The sequence below is a fragment of the Notothenia rossii genome (assembly GCF_949606895.1).
Source record: "Notothenia rossii genome assembly, chromosome: 7".
NCBI lineage: Eukaryota > Metazoa > Chordata > Actinopteri > Perciformes > Nototheniidae > Notothenia > Notothenia rossii.
In genome coordinates, this window is record NC_136905.1 from 33760166 (window position 1) to 33787471 (window position 27306).

The 27306-nt window shown below is 43.2% G+C and overlaps 1 protein-coding gene across 1 annotated transcript in view; it reads right to left on the bottom strand.

Moving 5' to 3' along the window:
• Nucleotides 1-283: 283 nt before the first annotated feature.
• Nucleotides 284-27306, bottom strand: part of gask1a (golgi associated kinase 1A) — a 44332-nt gene continuing 17309 nt past the window's right edge. Inside the window, exons 2-6 of the mRNA XM_079693977.1 lie at nucleotides 16473-17459; nucleotides 15329-15742; nucleotides 7232-7354; nucleotides 5594-5697; nucleotides 284-4823 (exon numbers count right to left, since the gene is read on the bottom strand). Of these exons, the coding sequence (XP_079550103.1) occupies nucleotides 4619-4823; nucleotides 5594-5697; nucleotides 7232-7354; nucleotides 15329-15742; nucleotides 16473-17459 (1833 nt within the window). The 3' untranslated portion in view covers nucleotides 284-4618. The remainder of the gene's footprint in view (nucleotides 4824-5593; nucleotides 5698-7231; nucleotides 7355-15328; nucleotides 15743-16472; nucleotides 17460-27306) is intronic.

A 27306-nucleotide genomic window follows, 5' to 3' on the forward strand; every position in this document is an offset into this window, starting at 1 on the left:
TATTTCTGCAATAAATATCAACATTTATGGAAAAATCTATTTTTCTTCAATGCTAACTTCTGGGTAAAAGAATCCACCATTCATTGTAATGGGTTAATTGAGCAGTCTGCAGCGCTGCGGGGAACAATAACGTTGCTAGCTAGCTAACAGCGCCACAGTGATTGCCACTTCCTTTGAGACAAAAGCAGCCATGGGCGAAATAAACACACTATGCATGTGTTACAACAGGGCAGTGTGAGGTATCTATCAGGGTTGAGTGAAGCAGGCAGGACCCAAACGCAGGTTTAAACAGAAAATACCTTTATTTCAAGGTTGACTAACAAACAGAACTGTTCCCAGTGAACTAAGGCAAGACAAACAACAATCCAACAATGACAGACAGAAAAACCAGAACTTAAATGCACACAAGACTAATCACACAAACAAGACACAGGTGAGGAGGGAGGAGAAAACACAGGGGCACAAGGTGAAGGCTGGAACCATGGCTATATGGGCCGGTTCTGGGGCCGGAACCATGGCTGCTGGGGCTGCTGGGGCTCGGGCTGCTAGACTGGACTTGCGACTCCTTCTCTTAGGAGCCTTTTGGAGGCTCCGTGGACCTCCAAAAGCCAGACGAGTACCCGAGAACAGACCCTGGACAGGAGCAGGAAATGGGGAAGAAGCAGGGGCTGACTCCAGACAGAACAAACCGAGACGTATGGTGTCAGGTAGGGAATTGGGAGGCAGGGGAATAGCATGCCTGGGGCTAGCAGGCCGGGAATCACATGCCGAGAGGAAGTCCAAAATCCAGCCAGGTAAGAACTTCACTAAGCATGGCTTCTCAATAGCCATCTGGTGCGCCTCTGCCAGAGCAGCCTCTCTCTGCTGAACACATTTTCTGATGCTGCGTGAGTTCCCTGACACACCGGGGACACATATTTATGTAGGCCCGAGGAAAAAAGTGTCTTCTAATTTCCTTTTTTTTGTGATTTCCTACCTATTTAGGGTTAAAAAAACATCTTGCAATTTAGACTTTTTAAATTAAATTTTTAAATGTTACAGTATGTCCACTGTAGAGGACGTCGGGACCATTAGTTTGAAAAGACAGCCAAAATTAACAGATAGACTATGTAACGTATTATGAGTGATATTAATAAAATAATACTTTCACCTTTATTTAAAACATAAATAAGTAATTGATCTGAACATTGCTGTTTATTTGGTGACTAAAAAACTAGTTTGGTTTTTGGTGAATCTTTCCAGATCTTCAAAGACTTTGTAGTCAATGGACTGGGAAAAGTACCTAATTGACTCCAGTCTGCACGGGCTGTAGGGTCATCTTGACTAGTTGTATGGATGTGGTCTCCATTTGACCATGCTCATAGAAACAAAGCTTTCATTCCTGAGGCAATTCTCATTGTTCATGGCTCCACTTAAAATAAAAACAACAATAAGACATACGTGCTACTTTTGGCCCACAGAGGGCCAAGTCTTTCCAGCTCGTCCCTATCCGTCTCTCTGTCTGTATCTGTGTGCTCATGGAGCCTCCTGCATCTTTCCCCCCCTTCTTCTTGAGCCTCTTCTATCCCAGATGTGAAATCCTCATCTCTCTCATCATCAGAGAGCTCAAAATCTGAATCTCCCTGAACTATCTGGTACAGAAAATGTCTCCTTCAGTTCCGTCTCCTTCAACAATATTGAGTCATTAAGTCCATGAAGATGGTCCTGACGTCCACTAGAATGGACATTTATAAAAGGGCTGTTATTTGAAAACTTGAATTATTTAATTGCTTTCAGAACTAATTATATAGTTCCTCACATGTTAATAAACAAGAACAGATTTGATTTTCATGGTAAAATTACAATTATTCAACAATATTTGACTTCTCCTACTGCTTCTATAACATTTTGTTTTTGGTATGCCAGCCATTTTGGATGAAAAGAAAGAGGAACTTCCCAGGATGTAATTTTAACCAATGACATATCACTGGAACGACCAGGATGTCCTCTGTACAGTACATCAGGGATTGATAGATAGAGTAGCTCAAAAGAGTAAAAGGAGATGCATGTTAACAAAATCCAGGAGGATAAAAGACATTTTTAACAATCGTAAATACTTAATAGGTTTGTTTTTGACAAAAGAGTTTTATTTTCTCTAACGCTTGGCCAATGCTCTGATTGAAATGTGAGTCTTACATCATGTCTGAGGATCAAGGGTTAGTCTGTGTGTGACTTTTATGTGAATATTTTCGTTTTTGAGGTTCAGCTTTATGCGTCATGTTAGCCGATCCATCTGTCTTTGTTATTTAGTATTGTATCATCTTTTTTTCCCATTTTGTTGCATTCTTCTCTGAAGCACTTTTAGTGGTTTACCACATATACAAAGGGCATTTAATGTGAGGCATATGGGGTGGAATAAAGACAGGAGCTCACATTTGAACCATCAATCTATGCAGTTTAACTGGAATTTTAATTCAGAGCGGGTAAAGCTTCAAGTGACATCTTTTTAGAAGACTCAACTACCCCAAAAATATTAATCTTTAGAAATGTGTCATTCAGACGACTTTATTAAACTCCTTTATCTTTTGATTCAATGCTGTCCTATTCATCAATTTGCATGGACAGGTACTTACAATTAAAATATATATTTACATACTTCAGTCCAAAAAGCTTCCTGAATCCAGTTCGGAAACTATTGGCTGACAGATATTTGTAATCCCTCTAATAAAAGCAGAAACACTTATCTCACAAAAACAGACACGACAAATCAATCACTCCTGCAGCAGGACGGTTGCTTTGTCATTTCACTCAAACTTTTTTTTAAAACTCCTCCAATGGAACAAAGAGATGTGTTCAACTTAATAAACTTTATCAGTTATTATAAAACCCCCTTTGACTCTACTGTAATAATGACTGCGGATGATTGCAAGCTGTAGTGATCATTGTTTTCCTTGATAATGACGTAGTTTACAGAAAATATGAATTTGATAAACATCTATTCATGACTTAACTGTTAATGTGAGCAGCCAGATATCTTTTTCATAACCCAATATTACCAGCATAAGAAATTGAAAAACATAAACTCTACCTGAAATATGTCTTCTGTCTGTGCTTTAACCGGTCAAAAACTCTCTGTCAACTGAGAATTATTTGCAAATATTCAAAGAATTCATGTAATTTTAAACATACTTGCATAAAACAGTAATTATCATAAGGGTCAAGATGATATTAGCCTGACCAACAAAAAAAAGCCCAACAAGTCCAACAATGGGGGAGCTGTAGATTATAGCTAACTGGTAACGGCTAAAAGCTAACTGGTAACAGATTACAGTTTACAGGTAACAGCTAATGTTAAACGGCTAACAGCTAACCCATAAGGGCGAACAGCTAACTCTTAAATAGTGTCTTGGTGCCCCTGCTAGCTTTGCTGTCAATACATGTACACTGAATATCGTAGCTTTTTAGCACATATTTGAATACCTCTGAATAGACCCTCCAGAAAAACGCGATTCTGCGATCGCAGAATTTACCGCATAATCAGCAAAATGGCGCAGATTTTTAAAAGGCCGCATATTTATCAAAAGGCCGCATAATCCCCGCATTTTTCCACACAAAGTTGAGAAAAAAAAAGTTAACTCGTCTTGACGTGACGTCATCAGCTCGCGCATCACAGAATGTAAACAACAATGTATAGTGAACCAGCAGTGAACGTGTGGAGCTCACACGATAGAGAAAACACCAAGATGAAAAAATCTAATCCATCTCATTTACCGATGAACATTTCTACTAAAGACCGGGCAAAAAGTGGGGGGAAACTATTCTGCACCCCGTGCAACTGTGTGTTGGAGCCATAGACTGTATATTGGTTGGAGCATAAGAGAAAATCGACGGTGAGCATCAACCTCCAAAACCCTTTCGAGGGCTAGAAGAAACGAAGTGAGTAGCCTACAAGATTGAAGCTGGTCAGATAACGAACGAGTAAATGAAAACAGAATGAGGCGGAGAAGTGTGTGTGTGTGGGGGGGTGGTGTGTGTGTGAGATTAAAATAGCCCAATTGCTTTTACAATAAATAAACATTGAATGTGTTTAATTGAATAGTAAAGGGGTTTAACATTAGTGGCAGGTTGTGTGTGAGAGAGAATAAATAAGACAGCCCAATATTTTAAAAAATTGTTATTCTTTCCCCCCGCATATTTAGCATATTTTGCAACTTTCCGCATATTTCGCAGCTTCCCGCAATTTCACCACATAAAATGACATTAAAACCCTGCATGTTTAATCGCATAATCATGGATTTTAGCCCGCATAATCAAGGAATTTAGCCCGCATAATCAAGGATTTTTGCCCGCGTTTTTCTGGAGGGTCTATCTGAAGGTCACATTTGAATGTTAACCGGATGACTCGTGATTTAAGTAGACTTTGATAGATTGGTCCCTTTGATAGATTTTACCCGTAGGTTGTCATTGCGTTACATTGAGTGTCTGCTGAGCTCTTTGATTGGCTGAACCATTACCATTGTTTAGGCTTCTGTTACTCAAAACCTATTTTGCTGCAGTATGATCTTTATTTGATTAAAATGTCATCATTAAAATCAGCTTATCAACCAGCATGATGTGTTTCAGTTGTTGGCTCAGCCGGTCACAGGTCTCTGTTGACGTGTAGCTTCTTGTCTCTGATGTGCTGGAGGAGGATCTTCCCTCTCTGCTCCACAGTGTGGATGAGAGTCCTGAGGCCGCTGGCACCACCCTGGCTGTCCCAGAACTCCCTGTCGGTGTACAGGGAGCGCAGCAGAAGACTCCCCAGACAACCTGACTTCAACACCGACACTGCATTCTCTGGAAACCTGACAACACACACAGCATTATGTTTGATGAGCTATAGATTCGATACAGCTGCACATGTCAAATCCTCGAGTCTAGAGGCTGTAAAATGGTATTGGAACACATTTTTTGAAATTCCAGATACATCTTAAAACTAGCATTGGTTTGCTCACACACATTTCGGTGAATTTCATTGCCTCTCCAGGAATCGTGCCTGGATGACTGCCGCTTCAACTGTGTTTTAAAGAAGACCAGTGTCCAGTATAATATAATTAAAGTCAATTAATATTCACTGAATCATGGGCGTCACAAGTGGGTTGAACGAATACCAAAGCGCTATGAACCCAATTTGAACAGATTTTTCTGTGATTTAAAAATGTAATAAACAGATTGAGAGGATAAGAAAATAACTACATCATGATGGGAATATGCGAAAGGTCTAAATGTGTGCTTTGTCAGGAACCAACGTAAGGACGTCAGTGATGACAGGAGCCATCCCAACTCAAGCAGCGTCACACTCCATTTCTCGCTCAAGTTGAAAAACGTCAACTCTCGCTGATACACAAATAAGTTACATAATTCGCATAATTCAAGTCTTTGCATGGAATTTAAATCTAATTACGCCGCATTCGTGAAACATTTCCTTACATCAGTGTTTCTCTGTGCCTGCAGTGAGCCCAGAAGAGTTTCTGACGTCTGTGTGGTGTAGCGTATTGAGCCTGCATGATTGAATGAAGCAATAAATATCTCCCCCCCCCTATTTTAAACATGATAGCCTATCATTTGTACTCACTCATCAATGCCCTCGACCAGCCTGAAGTTCAGGTTGTTGGCGGACTGCTGCGGTCTGCCTGCGTTGTCTATGAACACCAGTCTGGAGGGATCAGCCCTCCTCACCTGAACACACGCGCGCACACGCACGCACACACGCACGCACGCACGCACGCACGCACACACACACACAGGAGGACACATAAGCGCACCTCAAAAATGTGGAATAGGCTGTGTTTTTGCAATTTTTGTAATAATTATTAATCTTTTATGTATTTTTTCTATCTTTATTAAATCATGGGAGTTTAGTCATTTAATCGTTGCATCCCTAGTTTAGATGAATGAGGCCATTCATGCCTTTTCTAAGGAAGAAATGTTTACATAACATATAACACTGAATAACATACAATAAAAATATGAATCTTGGTTGAATTCCATTTAGCTGCTTCAGTCTCAGGGTCAGAGCAAGGTCGGTGCTGTTCTGTAGACTGATACTTTAAGTGTGAATCTATACGCCTACTGCCTGAATCTGCTTTATGGTTTTCACTTTCTTTGCTTCATTTGTTCTGTTTTTAATTCAGTAGGTGAACCTATATGTTCATAAAATAGTGTGTGTGAGCTTAAAGGTAGGGTAAATAATTCACTTCAGAAACACTTTTTGTTATATTCCATGGAATGCTCTTAGCATCCCAATAGCAATGAATATATTAAATGCTTTGACAATAAATATATACAAATATTTCATCTGTGGAAGCCGTGCCGCTGTAAAAACCCGGCCCGGCTAAAATAACTGGATGGCCTACCTGCCTGTCAGCCTTCCATCTCGTGCACAAACTTATCTCGTGCCCTCATTGGTCATGTGCGCATTCGTTCGTGTGTGTTGGAGAGGGGCTTTGTAAGGAAGTCTGAAGGAAGGGGCAGATTTTTTCGGCTGCGTACTTTCAAATTCTAGCGCCCTCGAGCTGGTTTCTCCATTCTTACTTACCCTACCTTTAACTTTGTGTATTAAACTAAAACGGAGAATTTTCTGTCAGCTCTGATTTGATTTCTGATTCTTTAAACTGTAGTTTGTGCTCATGTGTTTCATTGTTGGTGTATGTTTGGTCGTGCAGTGAAACTGTTCCTCTGATGGTTCCTCTCTCAGGTGTGGAACTTCTCAACCTGCTGCCACATTTCCATCCCACACTGGAATACTAAATACTCATTCTTCTGACTCTGGTCTAGCCTTTTGGAAACTGAGCCAATATTGACTTACACCTGCATGCCTCATGCAGGACTTCTGCCTGAAATGAAAAAACACTGAGCAGAAAACTAATTTGATCCTAAATATCTTGGTTTCTTCTTTTCTATGGTCACATGGTTCTGTTGTCTTAGATAACACACATCTTATTTATATTTATTTTCTCTTGTATTTATTTGCATTGCATTTGATATTGAGGTATACTAAAAGAAATGGAAAGTAACCAGTTGACATTACTTTTATATTGTGACTTTTATAGTATGATGAAGTTACTGATTACATTTGTACAGGTAATTTGTAATTGGAACATAATACATTTGAACAGTAACCCTCGCTGTTAATGATACCAGTTCTCTCTCTCTCTTAATGTGTTCTTGCATGTGGAGTTGAAATATGATCAGTATTGTGTGTAAGACATACCAGGATGTGAACCAGCAGCAGTTCCTTGGTGTTGCCACACTTGGTGTACAGCAGGTTCTCCACACAGAGGTCTGTTGGGTCGGGTTTAAAGCCACAGCAGTACCTGTCCAGCCGGTCATTTACCTTCAGCAACATACAGAGCACAGGGGTTAGCCGGGAGAGACTGAGGAACTGCTCGGGTTGCATTGCACTGTTTGTCTCTGGTAGGAGATTGTTCTCAGCTTGTTAGTGTGTCAGGGACAGATTGTGTCACCGTAATCTGTGCAAGATGCAGTCACAAGACTAAATAAATATCTAGATGCTAGGCTCGGAAAGACTAAATTATCTTAATGTTGTTTGTTTTGTCCACCACTTTATATGGTGGTTGGGCATTATCTTCAAGATAGATAGATAGATAGATAGATAGATATATTAATCCCAAATTGGGACATCCAAGGTGACTTTGACTGGTTGAACCATGGTCACACTTTAAACTGATTTCAAACTATAAACTGAGACCATTTCAAACATGTTGACTGCTCTGAGCGTCCATCGATTTCCCCTCAGAAGAATCTGCCTGTTAGCAGTCTGGAGGAGTGTACATTTCAACTTCCACTCCAATTGTCACCTTATCCAGAGTGTGCCTATCCTCCCTAGGGTGTCCTCCCCTGCTCTGGTGTTTGTGAATGATTCCTTCACGCTGCTCCTCTGCCTTTGGTGTTCAGTTTCCTGCTTTCACAGCCCAGGGAGGTGTTAACAGAGCAGATAGGAACAAATGTTTGTATTCTTGCTACTCTGCTTCTTACAAATCTTATTCCCGTATTGATTACTTTTTGATATCAGCAAATTTGGCTTCTAAAATCAAAGACGGCACTTATGATGGAATCCTTATTTCGGACCATGCACCAAACTCAAATGGTTGCAAGACTCAGATTTTGTCACGTATCTTGGCAAACAAATTGATTTATATTTTGAGACAAATACATCGGAAACATCAGCATCTATAAGATGGGAAGCTTTTAAAGCATTTATTAGAGGCCAAATTATCAACTACACAAGCTCTAAATCCAAAAAAGCTCGTCATAAAATGACAATGTTGGAATCAAAAATAAAAACCCTGGAGAGTGAGGCCTTTCAGAAACCCTGCCCTAAATTACAACAAGAACTGCTAGTACTGAGGTCACAGTATAATGAATTATCAGCTTCTAAAGCAGTGGCAAGTCTACTAAGACTCAAACAAACATTTTACGATCAAGGAGAGAAGACTGGAAAGATATTAGCGTGGCGTATTAAACAATTACAAATTGAAAGATCTATTACGTCAATACAGAATAACAAGGGAGATAATATAGTCGATCCTTTAGAAATAAATGAGGCTTTTAAAAATGTCTATGAAAAGCTAAACGACTCTGACACAAATTCAGATCTGACGCATCAAAATAACTTCTTAGACTCTCTCAATATACCGAGTATCCCAGCAGAAATCAGACCTAGTTTGGAAGGGGAATTATCTCTTGAAGAGATCTCTAATGCAATTGATAACATGAAATCTGGGAAAGCTGCAGGACCGGATGGCTTACCCATAGATATCTACAAAAAGTTCAAATATAAAATACAATCTCCCCTCTTAAATATGTTGTTAGAATCTTTTAAAAATAAAGTCCTTCCGCCAGAAGCCTTGATTACATTGTTACCAAAACCAGGTATACCCTTCAATAGATGCGAAAATCTAAGATCAATAAGCCTTCTTAACTCGGATGTAAAGGTGTTATGTAAAATCCTTGCGAAAAGGCTGGAAGGCCTGCTCCCAGGGATAATTAAGGAAGATCAGAATGGGTTTATTAAGGGACGCCAAGGGTTTCATAAAGTCAGGAGGGTACTGAGCATTCTGCATAGTCAAAATGACATGCCAGATACTGCTCTCTTGTCGTTGGATGCCGAGAAGGCATTCGATAGGGTCGAATGGCCATATATTTTTGATATCCTCAAACGCTTTGGATGTGGTAACAATTTTTGTAAATGGGTTAAATTGCTATACACTGACCCTGTGGCAGAAATACTTACAAATAATACAACCTCAGAACCAATTAAGATTCACAAGGGATGCCGTCAGGGATGTCCTCTATCACCACTTCTGTTTATAATGACAATAGAACCGCTGGCCATAGCTATTCGGTCTCATCCACAGATCTCCGTTATAACTATAGGTCAAACGGACCAACGTTTAGCTTTATATGCTGATGACGTCATCGTGTTTCTCAGGGACTTGGAGAGATCAATTCCAGTATTATTAGAAGTGATAGAAACATTTGGTGAATTTTCTGGTTACAAAATTAATCATTCCAAATCTTCCATATTGTTATTAAACTCCAAAGAGAGAAGTAGTCCGACTGCATCAGTCTCCCAGTTTAAAGTTGCAGAGCATTTTACATATTTGGGTGTAAAAATAGTGCCCCAATATAACAGATGTGGTGAATTCTAATTACGATCCTATTATGGAATCAATTACAAGCACAATTGATAGATGGAAGCCTTTGCCGATCTCTTTAATTGGGAGAATTAGTATATTAAAAATGAACATACTCCCCAAGTTGCTGTATCTATTCCAAAACATCCCCCTGCCTCCTCCTCCAAACTTATTTTCAAGGTTAAAGAAATTATTTTTGAATTTTCTGTGGAACAACAAACGAGCCCGCCTGCGCTTGGCCCTCCTGTATATGCCCTATGATAGAGGGAGCCTTGTGTGTCCTAATCCTCTCTGGCAGGGGCGGAGCTTCAGGGGGGGCTGTAGGGGCAGGGCTCCCCGGGCTCGGGACGGTCGGGACCCAATGGGGGCCCGTCGCCGAGGCAGCAGGCTCCGCCCCCGAGATATTAGCCGGCGGGCCCTGCTGCCTCGCGCCACTGAGTGCACTGACGTTCGTGGTCATATTAGGTATTAGCATTGTAGCCTATAATATGAGTTGAACTTGTGCTGCTATTTTCACACTCACATTTAACATTAAAACATGAAAAATTGCAAGTGAATCCCTTCTATTGTCTCCAAATGTATTTTGAGTAAAATCGTCATCAACAGCCGTCCATCAACATCATACGTAAATGAACGTCAACGTCATCATCAATCACTTGTCATTCAACAGAGCACTGCCTAAGCATGAGCAGTTATAAACACAAAAGTGGAGCTACAAAACGCAAAGAAAAAGATAAAAAGGACCAAGGAAAAGCCAAATTGTCCAAGCTAGATGGATATTTTTTTCACCCTACTCCTCCTCCTGCGGGAGATGAACCTGAAGTTTTTGCCACTGCCAGCCGTGTTTCATCCCCGAGCCCCAGCCCGCCAACAACGTTAGTGAGGGTTAGCCAGATTTACAGGTAGGCTACAATCACGGACACAAACTGTCAACAAGAAAATGTGAGTTTGTGGTAAATGTTGATATCATGGTTGTTGTTACTTCGTGTAGCTCGGCCGCCTAGCTTATTTCCTTTTCTGTCTCTCGGCTGTAGTGATGATGATAATAATAATAATAATAATAATAATAATAATAATAATAATAATAATAATAGGGACGACTCAGCAGCTGCTAGCTGCTCGTCGAGAGGAGAGCCAGGCCTGACGCTTGACCAGCCGCACCCCTCCCCCTCCGGCTCCTTACCTGCTGCGCCACAAGGTGAACAAGTACCGGACACTGGGAATGAAAGCAGCAACAGGTCTCCTCCTCACGCTACTCCTACGGGTGAAACTCAGACCACGGATCATGATGTCTCCTGCAATTATCCTCTGGAGCGTTTTCCGACTGATCGGGCAAACTATTTTGAAAACATTGAGGACGCCAATATCAAAAGATATATCCTTAAAATGGGCCCATGCAAACCCAAAGGTCCATTTCCCAAAGACAAGGATAACCGTTGCTTTTCAGAAAGCTATTACACCTCCACCAATAAAGTTGGGATGAAATTTCCACGTAGCTGGATGTGCTATTCCCCAAAATTGGACTGCTGCTACTGTGAGCCTTGCTGGCTTTTTGCCAACCGAAAGGCACCGTTCTACAACAATGCATGGGTAAACGGAATAAAAGACTGGAAACATCTTTCTACTAAAATTGAGAGGCATGAATCCACTCAAATACACCTTGGTGCATGCGTAGTATATGAGCAGTGGAAAACCAACGGCACAATAGACGCTGACATGGAGAGGAATGTGCGTAATGCCGCCCAATTTTGGAGACAGGTCGTGGAGCGCATTGTTAATGTAACTCTCACTCTAGCTTCAAGCAACTTGGCATTCAGGGGCCATCGAGAGGTTCTAGGTCAGGGAAAAGCTGGCAACTTTTTGTCAATAATAGAATTATTGGCTCGCTACGACCCTGTTTTGAAAGAGCTAATCAACCGACCAGAAGGGTCAGTGAAATACCTCAGTCACCAGATTCAAGATGAGATTATTTACATATTATCTCAACGTGTGAAAGCTGACATCATTGATGAAATAAACGAAGCCCCATTTTATTCCGTCATCATGGACACAACGCAAGATGTGTCAAAGATAGACCAGTTGAGTCAGGTTTACTGCTACATAACTGTTATTAAGAACGACATGGATATTGCAACAGATATACAGATCAATTAAGTCTTTTTTTGGGTTTTGAAGTGACTGAAGGTTCATCAGCTTCAGAGCTTGAAAACAAAATCCTTGGTTCTATAGAGAAAAACGGATTAGATCTGTCTAAATGTCGCGGACAGGGTTATGATGGGGCGGCTAATATGAGTGGTGTGTATTCAGGCGTGCAAGCAAGAATAGCCGAGAAGGAGCCCCTTGCCCACTATGTTCATTGCGCTGCTCATAATCTCAACCTAGCACTCAACGGCTCTGTTAAAAATGTCCCTGGAGTGAAGCAGTTCTATGACACTGTAGAGACGCTCTACAACTTTTTTGGTCACAGTATCAAACGATGGGCATTGCTCAGTGAGTTAATGACGCCAGAGAGCAGAACTATCACATTAAAATGCTTATGTCCCACTCGCTGGTCATCTCGCCATGATGCGCTTGTTGCGTTAAGGCACAGATATGGAGACATTATAAAAGCCCTCGTCAAAATATCCCTTACCAGTGACAAAAAGGATGAGCGCAATGAAGCAAGTGCACTCAAGAATGCCATAAGCAAATTTAGCTTTCTATTTTTGGTCAACATGCAGACCAAGATTTTGGAAAGCATAAATTGTGCTTCAAATTTACTGCAAGCAAAAGACGCGGATATTCTCAAAGCATCTACTCTACTGCAAAATGCCATCAGTGTTTTGGTGGAGTATAGGGGACAATTTGATGAGGCGAAGTCCGCGACTCTTGCCCTGGCTACTAAATGGGGAAGTCAAACACAGTTTGAAACAACCAGGGCCAGGAAAGTTAAGAGACACTTTGATGAACTTTCTGAAGACAGCCGCCTCACTGACGCAGAGAGCAACTTTCGGGTGACCGTTTTCAATGCATGTCTCGATATAATCATCCAGCAACTGTCCCAAAGATTCACCAGCTTAAATGCAACTGTGAACATGTTTGAGTCAATTCACCCCAACACACTACTACAAGCAAAGGATGAGGATTTACACCAAGCTGCCCAGCGGCTTAGAGAGCACTACAGTCGGGACATCGCCGCCAGCTTCCCTGGCCAGCTGCTTTCTTTCAGAACCTGTTTCAGGGACCAAATACAAAAACTAAAATCTGTCGCGGATCTGGTAAAAATGCTCATTGTTTACAACCCAGCAGTAACATCTACATTCAGTGAGGTTTGCACAGCCTTCATCTTATTTTTGACTCTTCCTGTCACCGTGGCAACCGCCGAGCGCTCTTTCTCCAAATTAAAACTCATCAAAAACTATTTGAGGAGCACGATGGGACAGGAGAGACTGAGTGGACTGGCCTTGCTGTCAATCGAAAGTGACCGAGCCAAGAAATTGGACATACAGCGCATTGTTGACGAGTTCGCGGAGCGCAAGGCTCGCCGAGTGCCCTTCAAGTAGTGGTGAGTACACTTCTAATGTAATTTGTACAGTAGCCTACTTGTACGTGAATGTATGGGCCGCCGTGCCAATTTTACACTGCTCTGCTCTCATGGTGGCTGCTGGCTGTCCATGGTGAATGGTGTGTCAGAAATGTAGTCATTTTATTAGGCTATGTTTTCGTTGTCCTTGTGGTTTGTTGGACTTTATGTCATGTTATATCATTATTATCTCTGATATATATTTCGTTTCTATACCCTTTGCAGAAACGAAATCTTAAATATTACACCTTTTCTTTAGTTACTTTTCTTTCAAACATTGTTTTAAATTGTAATCTTACTGACTGAGCGACTTTTTACGCACGAGCGTCAGATTACCACCCCGGACTCCCGATATTTTTGTCAAGCTTTATTGGGTTTAAAGGGCCCGGTCATGTGGCCCCGCCCCCCGGCCCGGGTCTGATATGTGCCGCCAGTGCTCTCTGGTACTACTGGGCAACTCAGTTAAGGACTATTATGTTTTATTTTACAAACGACAACCCACCGGTCTGGAGAGAGATGGAGACCCAACTTTTAGATTGACCTCTTCCCATGTATTTGTACTCAGCTAATGTGAAGAAACTTGAACAAAAAAAACACTAACCCTATTACTAGGAATATGATCAGAGTCTGGCATGAAGTAAGGAAGTACTTGGGCGAACCTCTCTCTCTCTCACGTTTTAGTCCAATTTGGGCAAATTATGACTTCATTCCAGGCAGAGCTGATAATGGGTTTAAGATTTGTTCAGATAAGGGGGAACAGAAAATTCAAGATCTATATAGGCTCAATGATGATAATCTGATGTCGTTTGAGGAGCTTGCAACCAAGCACAACATTTCACGGAAACAATTTTTCTATTTCTTACAAATCAGAAGCTATATTGGAGCAAAACAAAAACAATTATTAACTATACCTCCATACTCAACACTAGAGAAAATAATGTTAAAGGACTGTAGGGGGTGAAAACTAATTTCTGCACTTTATAACTTGCTTATATCTGGCTCCCCTGAGTCATCCGAAGCTAAACTTAGGAATTGGAGGGAGGATTTGCAGGAAGACATTTCGATTGATGAATGGGAAGGTGCCTATAAGAAAGCTCAATCACAAACAGCGAATACCCGTCTTAAGCTCTTACAATTTAACTGGCTAATGCGTACATATATTACCCCAGAAAAGCTAAACAAGTTCAATGGTAATATTCCGGACTTATGTTTTAAATGTGTACAATTTAAGGGAAAATTCTTTCATTGTGTTTGGGAGTGTACCAAGATAAAAACGTTTTGGGAAGAGGTAAAATGTATGATAGAAGAGATTTTATCATTGCAGTTAATCATGGAGCCCAAGTCTTTTTTGTTAGGGTGTTACCCAAAAGAACACAACATAAGGAAGAGAGAACAAATCTTTTTAAATATATGTCTGCTGCAGGCAAAACGCATGATAGCACTTTCATGGAAAAATGTTAACAGTCCAAGTATTGGCAAATGGTTAAAAGAACTGTCTGCATGTGTCTCATTGGAGAAAATAACCTATTCAATTAAAGGAAAACAAGAACTATTTAAAAAGGTATGGGGCCCTATCCTTAACTATCTGGAACATGTGGATCTAGAGAGTACTCTGGGTCAGCAAATTGGAGATGATTAATGCTCCTCTGCTGGGAGAAGGATAAAAACCTTTCCTATCTGCCTTCATATGTATATATTGTATATTTCCTTACTTAGCCTACCCACGTGTTTGTGAAGTTAATTTTATTTATTATATGTGACTTGTAATGTACTTTAATTTGGTATGTCTTGTGGATGTTTGTGTACTGTCTTATATATTGTCTATGTATGCTTAAACAATAAAGAAATTGTTTTTAAAAAAAAAATTACAATACATTTACTTACCCAGTTCCAGTATGTCTCCCCTCCTCCATAGCTCTTGGTGATCTACTGTATGTAGACTCTGTCCTCTTTTCTCACTACCCCAAATCCCTTTAATTTGGACATGCCACTGTTCTGTGTAGTACTGCTATCACTGTATGAGTCATGTTGTGTGTGATCTTCTGTGCACACATGTGGGTACTGAGCGTGAGCGTGGTACAGAGCTTACCTGTAATAAGAAGTCGAAGAGAGCCAGTCTCCCCCACTCTGGGTGGTCTACTCCCACACAGGGCGTTGTCTTCAGGTTTTCTTCACTCCCACAGTGGGCCTGCAGCAGCTTCTGGTACCTGGCCCAGCTGAGCGGTACTGAGTTCTGGTCATTGTCTTTATCAGCCAGGTGTTTAATGTCTGGATCCCACCAAACTACAGGTCTGGGTGTGCCGCTGATATATCGGTACGGTAAAATGTCACTGTGGAAAGTCCTCAGCACAGCAGGGAGACTCCTGTTGAGTCCCAGCACCCGGTCCAGGTGGAAGGAGAACACTTCAAACCAGTCGTCAGTGCGTTTGACCAGGGAGCAGAGCCCCTGCTGGCAGCGCTCACTGTGGATCTCTGCATGGTTTTGGGAAGGTGGATCCCTCTTCTGTGAGGGAGAAATACACTTTTACAACTCTAATTTATAAAACACCTTTTTGTTTTAGACACCTAGCCCAATACCTGGTGCCTCAGGTAAAAGCTAAGAATATTTTCGTTGGAATGGCCTCACTTTGTAGATACAATTTGTATATGTAAGTAAAAAAATCAAAACAACCTTTTAGCCAGCAGTTAAAGGGAAATATTGCTTGATATTATGTGGATAATACTGAGGTGTGCGTTATATTGACAATGATAGCTGATGATTCCAGGCAGTGGAAGCTCCTCGCCCTCAACTGTAATACTCTGTCACACAGCATATCTACTACAGTCCTCCAGCAACTGGAGTTTCCTTGCAAGAGTATTTTCCTGTGTTTTGATGCTAATATTTCTCCTTGTGCCACCAGTGGATCATCAGCTCACCTGCCAACGGACCCTCCCGACAGCCTGCTTGCTTCTCCCTTTGCCACACCATTAGGCTTCAAGCCTCACCTGCCTGCCTCCCCTTCCATACCTCCACTATCCTGCCATAGCTAGCCCTTCCCTCATCTCTTGACAACCTCTGTAAATCTGTAAAAATTCATTCCCTCTCGAGTCTGTGTTCTGCGACTGGGTCCAGTTTTTAGAGTAACCTTAACACAGCTGCGGTGAAAACTGCACAGCGCATCACTAGGACATAGCTGCCTATATAAAAACATATCATCTACAAACAGTTAATTCCAAACAGTGTATCTGTGTACCTGCTGGGGTGCAGGAGGATCCAGTGCCACTTGGAGCACCTGTCCATGTGCTGGCACCCTGGCCTTACTGACCACCTGGCCCCCTGCCAGGAGCTCCATCTTCTGGATGTCCTCCTTGCTGAGCCAGGGCTGGAGCTCTGGGCTGACCCTGATCCTCCTCCGGTCACTGCCTGGGAAGTTCTGCTCTCTGAAGCTCCGACACCAGGCGCCCTCCTTTTTCTTCATGGCTGTCTTTTGGTTGGACAAAACCGAGCCAGGATTCTTTTCCTTCTCTTCCGAGGGATTGTGTTGTTTTTTCAGATCCCTAGAGGACTTTTTCACAGCCTGCCAATCCTTAGCGACTTTGCCAGATTTCCCAGAGTGATTTGTTGCTGGTCTGTTGTTTTCCTTGTGATGTTGACCTAGCTTTGCACTTTGTATTGGTGAGTCTGCTTTCCTGTGCCATCTGGCTGCCTGTCTGTGTGCAGCCTGACTGCCATTTACCCGTGCAGAGTGCTTCACCACAGCACCGTGGTCGCTTGGCTTGATTCTATGTTTTGGCCCTGTGTTGTTAACTGTAAACCGAGAGAGATTGGCGCCTGCCAATTCTTTTCGTTTTGAAGCAATGCCATTGTTTTTATGTTTACTTCTGACAAAGTCTGGGTGACCTCTGTCTTTTATGTTATTTTTGTCCTCACGAGCAACAAGTTTAGCTGGCACTGAATATTTAAATGAGTCTTTTGGAGAGGGTTTCCAGGTCCTGCTCTGGATGTGAGTGAGTTGTTGCTGATTAGAAGAAACAGTGGGTGAATTCATGTCTCTGGGCCTGGGTCTCAGCTCTCCGGTGGAGCTCAGGGCTCGGGACGACCTCCAGTCCATGTCAGAGTGCGGCAAAGGACGGGGCAGGGTCATAGCCATCACAAATATCGCGAGGAAGAGGAGGAAGAGGGGAAAGAGGAAGAGCAGCCCCTTTTGACCACAGCAAAGTTTTGACCACATGCGCCAGGCCTGTGAGAAAAAAATAGACAAAAATAACCATGATTATAACGGGGTGGTAGCATACATCTCAAAGATAGCTTTTGCACTAAACAGAATGTAGCGGGAGGGGTTAATCAAAGGCTGCAGTGAGAGCAACTGAGTCACACTGAACATGGGAAGGGAGCAAAACACACTGTGCAGAGGAGTGAAATCACAACAGACATGTGTAACCTTTGAGAATTTGCTGACAGAGGGAGCATAGCTTAAACATCTACACAATTTTGAATATACAAGTATCAGAATATAAAGCTTGTTGAGGCCTGCTCTGTGTTTCTTGTAATTTCCAGCTGAATAGGACTTATCCAGATGAGACTAATATAATTGTGCTGTTCATACATGCAATGCACAACAACAAGAAAAAGCCTGCCTCTGACTGCCCCCCCTCCCTTTCCCTATTTCTGTGGATGCAGAGTGAAGGAATGTTTCACACCATTGAGCTGTCTTCCACATCTCAGTGCTGTTAAGTATTCCATTATTATTTCCAACAGCTGGAATGCCCTGAACCTGTCTCCCACGCTTTTTTTTTTATAGGACCAGGATCCCAATGTAAGACTCAAATATATATCTTACCATTGTTAACATCGTTTTACTATGTCATGGTGAGGTGGTCCACCAGGTGGAGGTGAGCTCTGGCAGCTAAAGTACCTTGTAGGGAGTTAACGACGTAATGTTACTGAGTCTTTGCTGCATCACACTAAAGGAATGGGATTATTGCTGAGAGGCTGCTAACCTCTGAATGCTGTATGTCTTTCACAGCAAATCTGAAGATTGCCTACCTCTGTCTCACTCCAGCAGCATGAGGGAGGTGGTAACACTTACAGCACTTATATTTCTTTACCTTTTCTAAAACAGAAACCTTATACAGTATCTACAACAATAACTTGATGAACAAATGAGTGATGGACAGAAAATGTAAACTAATTTGATTGTCCTTTAATTGCTTAGGGTGTTATTGATTTACTTGTCTCCCAGTGGTCTGCAGTCCCTCCACCCTGTTTAGATTTAGCCACGCCCACTTCGGAATGGCGAAAGCGTTGATGTACATCAATGCGACTGACTATGGATGTTTGATATCCCCTTGTCAAAAACTCTCAAGTAATCTCACGTCTATTCTGGCACTACATTTGATCAATTTACTGTTTATCAGAGTACAAACAGTTAGACAACTACCCTGTCCTGTGGTCCCTGTCCCTCACCTCCTGCCGTGTAAGGGTGTTAAGCCCCGGACACACCTAGCCGATTTTGGCCGTCGATGGATGTCAGGCCGACGATGAGCGTCCTGTCGCCCTACTCAGATTGATGTGTCCCGCACCATTGTGTCTTTTCGGCCGTGCCGGCACATTTTTGGCCGAAAGCCTATCGGCCAAAGGCTGTCGGTCAATTAAATCACTCTGATTGGCTGTTCAGCTAGCGAATCAGTGCATGAGGAGCGAAGCGGAAGTTAGGGACCCAAACAAACTATTAAGAAGGCAAATCTGAGATTTCATTTAACTCCAGCTCTCGACACAGGTTCGGGAAAGCCCCATGAGCTTCTCGTTGTAGAGTGTGTCATAGTATTGTTAACTAACTACAAGGGGAGTTGTCATATAGGTTACGGCATGTTTACGACAGTTACAGTAAGTGGGAGTGGCGCGAGAGGTAGTCTAGGTGGGGATTGATGAACCACCGGAGGAAGCAATAAAGCGTGCTGTTAAATAACCAACTGTTCCGTTGTCTGTTAATATCCAAGATATTACATGGTGTCAGAAGTGGTCGGGATGGCAAAGTTTCAACCACCAAAGAGTTTTTGTTTCGAGAAACCCGCCGAATGGTCAGACTGGAAGAAACGGTTTACACGGTACAGGACAGCTACTAAGTTGGACAAAGAAGAAGGTCCAGTTCAAGTAATCACGCTGGTGTATGCGCTCGGGAAGGAAGCAGAGAACATTCTCAGCTCTTTTACCTACGGGGAAGAGGAAAATGAGTCGCAGTATGATGTTGTACTGGCGAAATTTTACGCATATTTCATCCCGAGACGCAACGTTATACATGAACGGGCATGTTTCAACCAGAGAATGCAGCGCGCGGGAGAGCGCGCAGAGACATTCATCCGCGCACTATATGAGCTGTCGGAACATTGCAACTTCGGAACGGCTCGTGAGGAAAATATAAGAGACAGAATCGTGGTGGGAATTCTAGACAAGGATCTGTCTCAGAGGCTACAGCTGATCCCTAACCTCACTCTGGAGATGACGGTACAAGAGGCGCGTCAATCAGAGGAGGTAAAAGCTCAAGTTAACCAGCAAGGGGAGCGGGCTTACGCCATGCAGGAAGTAGCACAACGGCATAGCAGAGGTGCAACACAGAAGTGGCGGCACCCACAGAGAGAGAGGCGCCAGGAGAGAGAGAGTGAGAATGACCACAGGAAGTGCTGGCGGTGCGGCAAAATGCCACACAGCCAGCAGGATGACTGCCCAGCAAGGAGGTCTACTTGTAATAATTGTGGGAAAAGTGGACACTGGGAAAGGGTGTGCAAGAGCAAGCAGGTGAGAGAAGTGACTGAGAGTGAGGGATCAGAAGATGGACAGTATTATTATCTGGGCTTAGTTAATAGCATGCCTCACAATGATAATGAATGGACAGTCACATTAGAGATTGGCAGCTCACCTGTAGAATTTAAAATAGATACTGGAGCCGATTGTAGTATCATAAGCGAAACTGTGTACAAAACACTGGAGCCAAAAAGGGCTCTACAGAGGCCAAAGAAGGTGCTGAATGGTCCCGGGGGTGGATTGAACTGTTTAGGGCAGTTTATAACTCAGACCAGCTACAAGGGAAACACATACACATGCAGGCTCTATGTCATTAGAGGGCAGAGTGTGAATAACCTACTCAGCAGGCCAGTAGCTGTAGCTATGGGGTTAGTAAAGCGAGTGGGCGAGGTCAACACCAGTGAACAGGAGTTTGGCCTACTGAAAACAAAGCCTGTGAAGATAGCTCTAAAGGACAATACCCAGCCCTATGCAGTATGCACAGCACGCCGGGTCCCCATACCGCTCCTGGGTGCAGTGAAAGAGGAGTTGGAGAGGATGGAAGCCAACGACATCATTGAAGCCGTGACTGACCCAACAGAGTGGTGCGCACCCATGGTGCCAGTCCAGAAAAAGTCTGGAAAAGCACGCATCTGTGTGGACTTAAAGAAGCTTAATAAGGCTGTCAAAAGGGAGAGATTCATCCTGCCGACATCAGAGGGGATGATAGCTCAGCTCAGCGGCTCCACAGTCTTCTCATCACTTGACGCAGCGTCAGGGTTCTGGCAGATCCCAATGGACAAAGACAGCCAGAGGTTGACCACCTTCATCACGCCGTACGGAAGGTACTGTTTTAAACGTCTTCCCTTTGGGATAAGCAGCGCACCTGAGATGTTTCAGAGGAAGATGGTGGAGACGCTGGAAGGGCTGGATGGCGTTGCCGTCTACATGGACGACATCATCATCCATGGCAGAAACACCAGCGAACCTGATGAGCGGCTGCAGAAGGTTCTGGATCGGCTGGAGTCTGCAGGCCTGAAGCTGAACAATGAGAAGTGTGTGCTGAGAAAGGAGGAGCTGCACTTCCTGGGTCAGGTGATCAACAAAGATGGTGTACGACCCGACCCAGCCAAAGTGTCTGCAGTCAGCAAACTTGAACCACCAGAAAACGTGCAGGAAATAAAGAGAGCACTTGGCATGATCAACTACCTGGGGAAATATATTCCAGACCTCGCCACAGTGGGCCAGGCACTATATGCACTGTTAAAAGCAGACTCAGTGTGGATGTGGGGTCCGGCGCAACAAGCATCCTTTGAGCGAGTTAAAGAGCTCCTCACAACGTCACCTACCCTGGTGTACTATGATGTTAACAGGAGCACAGTGGTCTCAGCAGACGCAAGCAGTTATGGGATAGGCGGTGTCCTGCTGCAGCTCCATGGCGAGGACTGGAGACCGATAGCATACTGCTCAAGGCGACTGAGTGACGCTGAAACCAGGTACGCTCAGATAGAGAAGGAGTGCCTGGCGAGCGTGTGGGCGTGTGAGAGGTTTCAGATGTATCTCTACGGCCTACCAGCATTCAAACTGATTACGGATCACAAACCCCTCATCCCACTGATGAACTCCAGGGATCTCGACAATGTGCCACTCCGCTGCCAGCGACTCCTCATGCGGTTGATGAGGTTCAACCCAGAGGCTGAGTATGCGCCGGGGAAAACCCTGGTGGTGGCAGACACACTGTCCAGGAGCCCACAGGAAGACAAGGGGCTCAGTAGAGACACAGACGTGGAGTGTTACGTAGCAGCTGTGATGAGCAGCATTCCAGCATCGCCGAAAAAGATAGACAGCATCCGCGCGGAGACGGCAGCGGACGAGCAGCTCCAAGAAGTGATCAGGTACATACAAGAGGGGTGGCCTGAACACCTAGCACACATAAACACCTGTGCTAGGGAGTACTTTCCCGTTAGGAACGAACTGTCTATGCATGATGGGGTAGTGACCAGAGGGAGTAGGATAGTGATACCAGGGAGATTGAGGTCAGAGATACTAGAACGCATACATGAGGGCCATCAAGGTCTTAACAAGTGCAAAGACCGGGCCAACACTTCGGTGTGGTGGCCTGGCATAGCCACACAGATCACACACAAAGTCGAGAACTGCATGTACTGTCGTGAGCAGAGGAGAGCACAGAACAGAGAGCCTCTCCTGTCAACACCTCTCCCAGACAGGCCGTGGAAGAGAATTGGCATAGATTTATGTGAACATGAGAGAGAGAGTTACCTAGTCATAGCTGACTACTACTCTAGATACCTGGAGATACTCCACATGCCTACCACGACTAGTGCACATGTGATCTTGAAGCTGAGAGCCACGTTTGCCCGGCACGGAATACCGGAGGAGGTTGTCAGTGACAACGGACCGCAGTTCAGCAGCCATGTCTTCAGAGGCTTTGCCTGTGACATGGATTTTAAGCACACAACCTCTAGTCCCCACAACCCACAAGGAAACGGTTATGCTGAACGTGCAGTTCAAACGGCAAAGGGGATTCTGAGACAAAAGGACCCCCTACTTGCTTTAATGGTTTACCGTTCTTCTCCACACAGCAGTACGGGTGTCAGTCCGGCAGAGCTCCTAATGGGCAGAAAAATCAGGACGACGCTGCCCACTCTGGCCAAGAACCTCCAACCAAGGTGGCCGAGCAGACATCACATCAGAGCTCGAGATGCTGCGGAGAAGAGCAAACAGGCCTTCTACTATAACAAGCGCCATGGCGTTAGAGAGCTCACACCAGCGAGGAGACCATGTTCTCACCAGACTGGACAATCAAAATACCTGGTCCACACCTGCAGTAGTGGCAGGTGAGAGTGTTACACAGAGGTCTTATCTCATCTAGACGGAGCAGGGTGCTCTGTACAGACGTAACCGTCGAAATCTCCAAGCGGTGCCCGTAGCGGGGCCTCCAGCGAACGACGACACAAATCCCAGGAATAACACACCAGACATTCAGATGAGCCCAGAACATGGCTCGCCTGGTCCAACAAGGAACACTGATGGACTGATCCAAACCAGGTCTGGTAGAGATGTTAAACCTGTCCAGAGACTTGACCTATGAGGGGACAGTTCAATAATAATAAAAAAAGGGTGTTGATATTGAAAAAAAAAGAGGGAAAAAGGAGATATGTCATAGTTATTGATGTGTTGATATTGTTAAAGAAAAGATATCTAAGTTATTGATATCTGTGAATTGTTAAAGAAAAGATATCTAAGTTATTGATATGTGTTGATATTGTTAAAAGGAAAAAGGGAGATGTCATAGTATTGTTAACTGACTACAAGGGGAGTTGTCATATACGTTACGGCATGTTTACGACAGTTACAGTAAGTGGGAGTGGCGCGAGAGGTAGTCTAGGTGGGGATTGATGAACCACCGGAGGAGGCAATAAAGCGTGCTGTTAAATAACCAACTGTTCCGTTGTCTGTTAATATCCAAGATATTACAGAGTGAAAATGGAACGCACACGCCATTTGTTGTTTGATATCACTGTCTGTTGATATAAACTCTGTTCTTACACACCAAACTGACAACTTCCGTGGGGGGTGAGTGGACTGCAGCTCCAGAGACGCACCTTCGTTAGCCGCTTTAGCAAATCCTGCTGCAAGACCTTACAGCAGTTTTGGGCAAGCTGAATATTTGTGTGTTGGAAAGTTACCAATTACATATAATCAAGTACTGTACTTATGTTGTTGTTATTATTATTATATAAATAATAATAATACATAATTATATATATTATGTTGTTTTTTATACTTGTTTCCTAATTTATTCTTCTTAAATCCATGTTAAATTAATATTAAACAATTAGAAACATTACCTAAGCTCTGTATAACTTTGATCGTCACATCGTCCTCATATTTTAAATGCAACCCGGTATCACGGCAAGACGTGAATATGTGACGATTTACCATGCCGGGAGACGTGAAGATGTCACGATTTTGTCCCTTCAAACGTGACAGTTACACGGTATTGTTAACCCATGTTAACCAGTGGAGAAATACCCGCAAATGCCAAGCAAATGCTACCCCGACGGTCGGGTTATGGCTAGAAAGGATCCGTCTTGTGTAAATATGACGTCACGTTCTCGTTGTAACTCTCGTTGGAGCGGCTCGGAAACACATCTACAGCAGTAACATGATGCAACATACACATTAATGCAGCAGAATAATAGTAAAACACTGAAAGGGAACATTTTATTGCACCAGGAGCTATCTTGGGACTTTTACTGCGACAACGTTGACTTGCCTGTGAATAAAAAATAAACCATAGTGTTGGTGATCTACAGTGTTGTCATTCTTCTTTGAACAGCAAGACCGCTAACACCCTATTTCAACAATCACACTCCCTGTCATTGACATAATTAATAGATAGTTTAGCTTCTCACGATCATTTGCTGTGGCCCACTGATGTTAACGATCGTAACTGAAAGGCTGCCTGCCGAACGTAAACATTCAGCCACGTGACTTGCAAACTCTCGCGAGAGTTTTACACTAGACGGATCCTTTCTAGCCATAACCCGACGGTCGGTTGTTATTGTCAATATTAATATAATAATGATTTATTTTTTAATTGTCACACTCGATTACGCCGATTTTCTTGTTGCCCCAGCTGGTCGAAACGTCTTTCAGCAGAAACAAAGGCTACATTAATGTATTAAATCGATGTTAATCGATGCGTGTGGATGTGGAATTAACGGACGTGACTTGTGCGATTGCGTTGCCAGGCAACAGCTTCGGTTCATGTTAATTTACAAACTCTTCAACTACAACCGTAGTTATATTTAAAAAAATGTTAGAAGGCCTCACAAAATACTTGAATGTAAATTAAAATTAAAATGTGAAGGAATGTGTGTATAACAAAATACATCGGTCATAAACTAAACCGGAAACAGACGTAGGCAAGATCCTCAGCTCGATGATTGGATGGTTTAGCCGTAATGCACGCTGGAATTTGGTGTTTATGCGATGTGAAATAAGAAATAATAAGAAATACTGTAAAGCCACATCATACAAACACCAGAAGAGTTGTGTGTTAATGCACACACACCTATTCCCCGTATAACAATCCCTCCTCCTGATGGAGTAGGTGTCTAAAAGCTGTCTTTCCTCTCTCTTTTTATATCGCTGTTCTTCTCTTCCAGCTCAGGGCTGCAGGAAAGTATTCAGCATTATGTTGAGACATGCAACAAGTTCTGCAGATAGCCAGCTAGCCTCAGGAGAGGAGTGCAGGGGAATCACATACAGGAGGAACTTATTATGAGTCACACAAACAACTATAAGAGGATTAACATAAGAAGCATGCCCCAAGGGGGAATCCTGTCCAACAACCGCTGGAAACAAGCCATCAGGTTGGGAGTGATTACAAACACTGAGTTATATTTCTGAAAGGACTCAAAGGGCACATAGTTGGCAGTCAGTTTATATTTTGCCAAATCATTTAGGTGCAAAAACAGGTTTTCCTAAAACCCATAAACAAATCCTCATGACAGAAAGTCTCACATTGACAACCCAGTTACATTTGAGTTGTTAAGTCTTAATTCCTTATAGATAGAATAGGGCTCACTTCCTCATATTCTATCTTTCTGTTTGACTGGCAGAAAGTCGGCAGGTGTTACCAATTTCCTCAGAGACACTTTGGGCAAAGGCAATCACTTACTCTAGTGCAAAATAAATGGAAAAGAATGTAGTCAAATAGGGATCACTTTATTACAGAGTATGGTTGCATTATTTCATTTGTTGCATCCTCATCTCAGACTTTGCACCACGCATCCAGCACTTATCGTGAAAGACACCAGTGTTTGAATTACCCATTTGCTTTCGAGGGAGCCCTATTTTTCAGTGCATATCCTGCTACTAAATAATCACACGTACGCTCTGTTGACTGGCGCAGCAGCGCAGATTCGATCAATTGCTATAAAAACACTCTGCTACTACCAGGGGCGGACTGGCCATTGGGAATACCGGGAGTTTCCCCGGTGGGCCGATGCTGTACGTGGGCCGGAGGGCCAAAAAAATAAAAAAGAATTATTATTATTATTATTTTTTTGCCTAAATCCTACTGGCCCACATTTGTAAGTGTTCCGGCCACTCCCTTTGCTTTTTTTTTTTGCTTACCTATATCCTACCGGCCCACATTTGTAAGTGTTCCGGACACCCCATCAGGCCCGTAGCGGCTGTCACTGCGCAGTGAACAATCAGGAGTGAGTGACTGAGAGACCTAGCTGGCAGTTGCTTACAGATGGATAAACAAGCTCCAAAGCGTAAAGGGGGTGCACAAAAACTTAGGGATAAAAAAATGAAAGCACTTGAAGAAAGTTCAGCAAAATCCCAAAAAATTACAGACTTTTCGTTTGGTCGTGCAGCTGGTTCTAGTTGTAGTACAACCACCACCGGAGAAGCTGATGTAACGTTAGCCGACGCAGCGGCCATTCCCAGTGGAAGTGAGTCCAGCAATGAAACCGACACAGCACAGCGGAATCCAGTATGATTGATGCTGAAAGGAAAAATCCTCATTTGGCTAATGCTAGCTTGCTTTTTAATGTAGCAGATGAGGTAATATTAGCTAGCTAGCTTATTTCTAGATAGCTAATGCGTTAGCTAGGCTATTGCCTACAGCACATTGTGTGCTCACAGGGGCCGCTAATGCATTAGCTAGCTAGCCTATTGCTAGCTAGCTAATGCGTTAGCTAGGCTATTGCCTACAGTACACAGGGCCAAATTAACACCATTCACTGACCAAATTCTGGTGAAATATGCAAGCTGCTGGTAGATTTGCTTCACTCATTGACAACGGTAATCTATTTGAGCATGATAGCAACTTGACTTGGCAGGTGAATCAATGAGACTACTATGATTGCTTATACGGTCTTTTGTTTGATTAGCTTAGACCAGAGGTGCCCAGTACGTCGACCGCGGTCGACCGGTCGACCGCGGGGGCAATGCTGGTAGATCGCGAGTCATTCATAAAAAAAAAAAAATCCAGCTCCGTTAAAATAGACAAAACAGCTTTTGATTCATCCTCCCTTGGCCTCCCTGCCACTTAATTCAGGAGTTTACTTGATTGACAGAAAAAGCGACCTATTGCTTTCCAGTCTGTTAACCCAGAATGCAAAGCGATACAAAATCAGTCAAGTGCCGGGAGAGACAAACAACAAAATGAGTGCGGGAACGAGCAAAAAGCTAAAGACATACCACTTCCACACAGAATGGGAGGGAGAATCTTTTTTTGTGATGTCACATTCAAAGGTTATTTG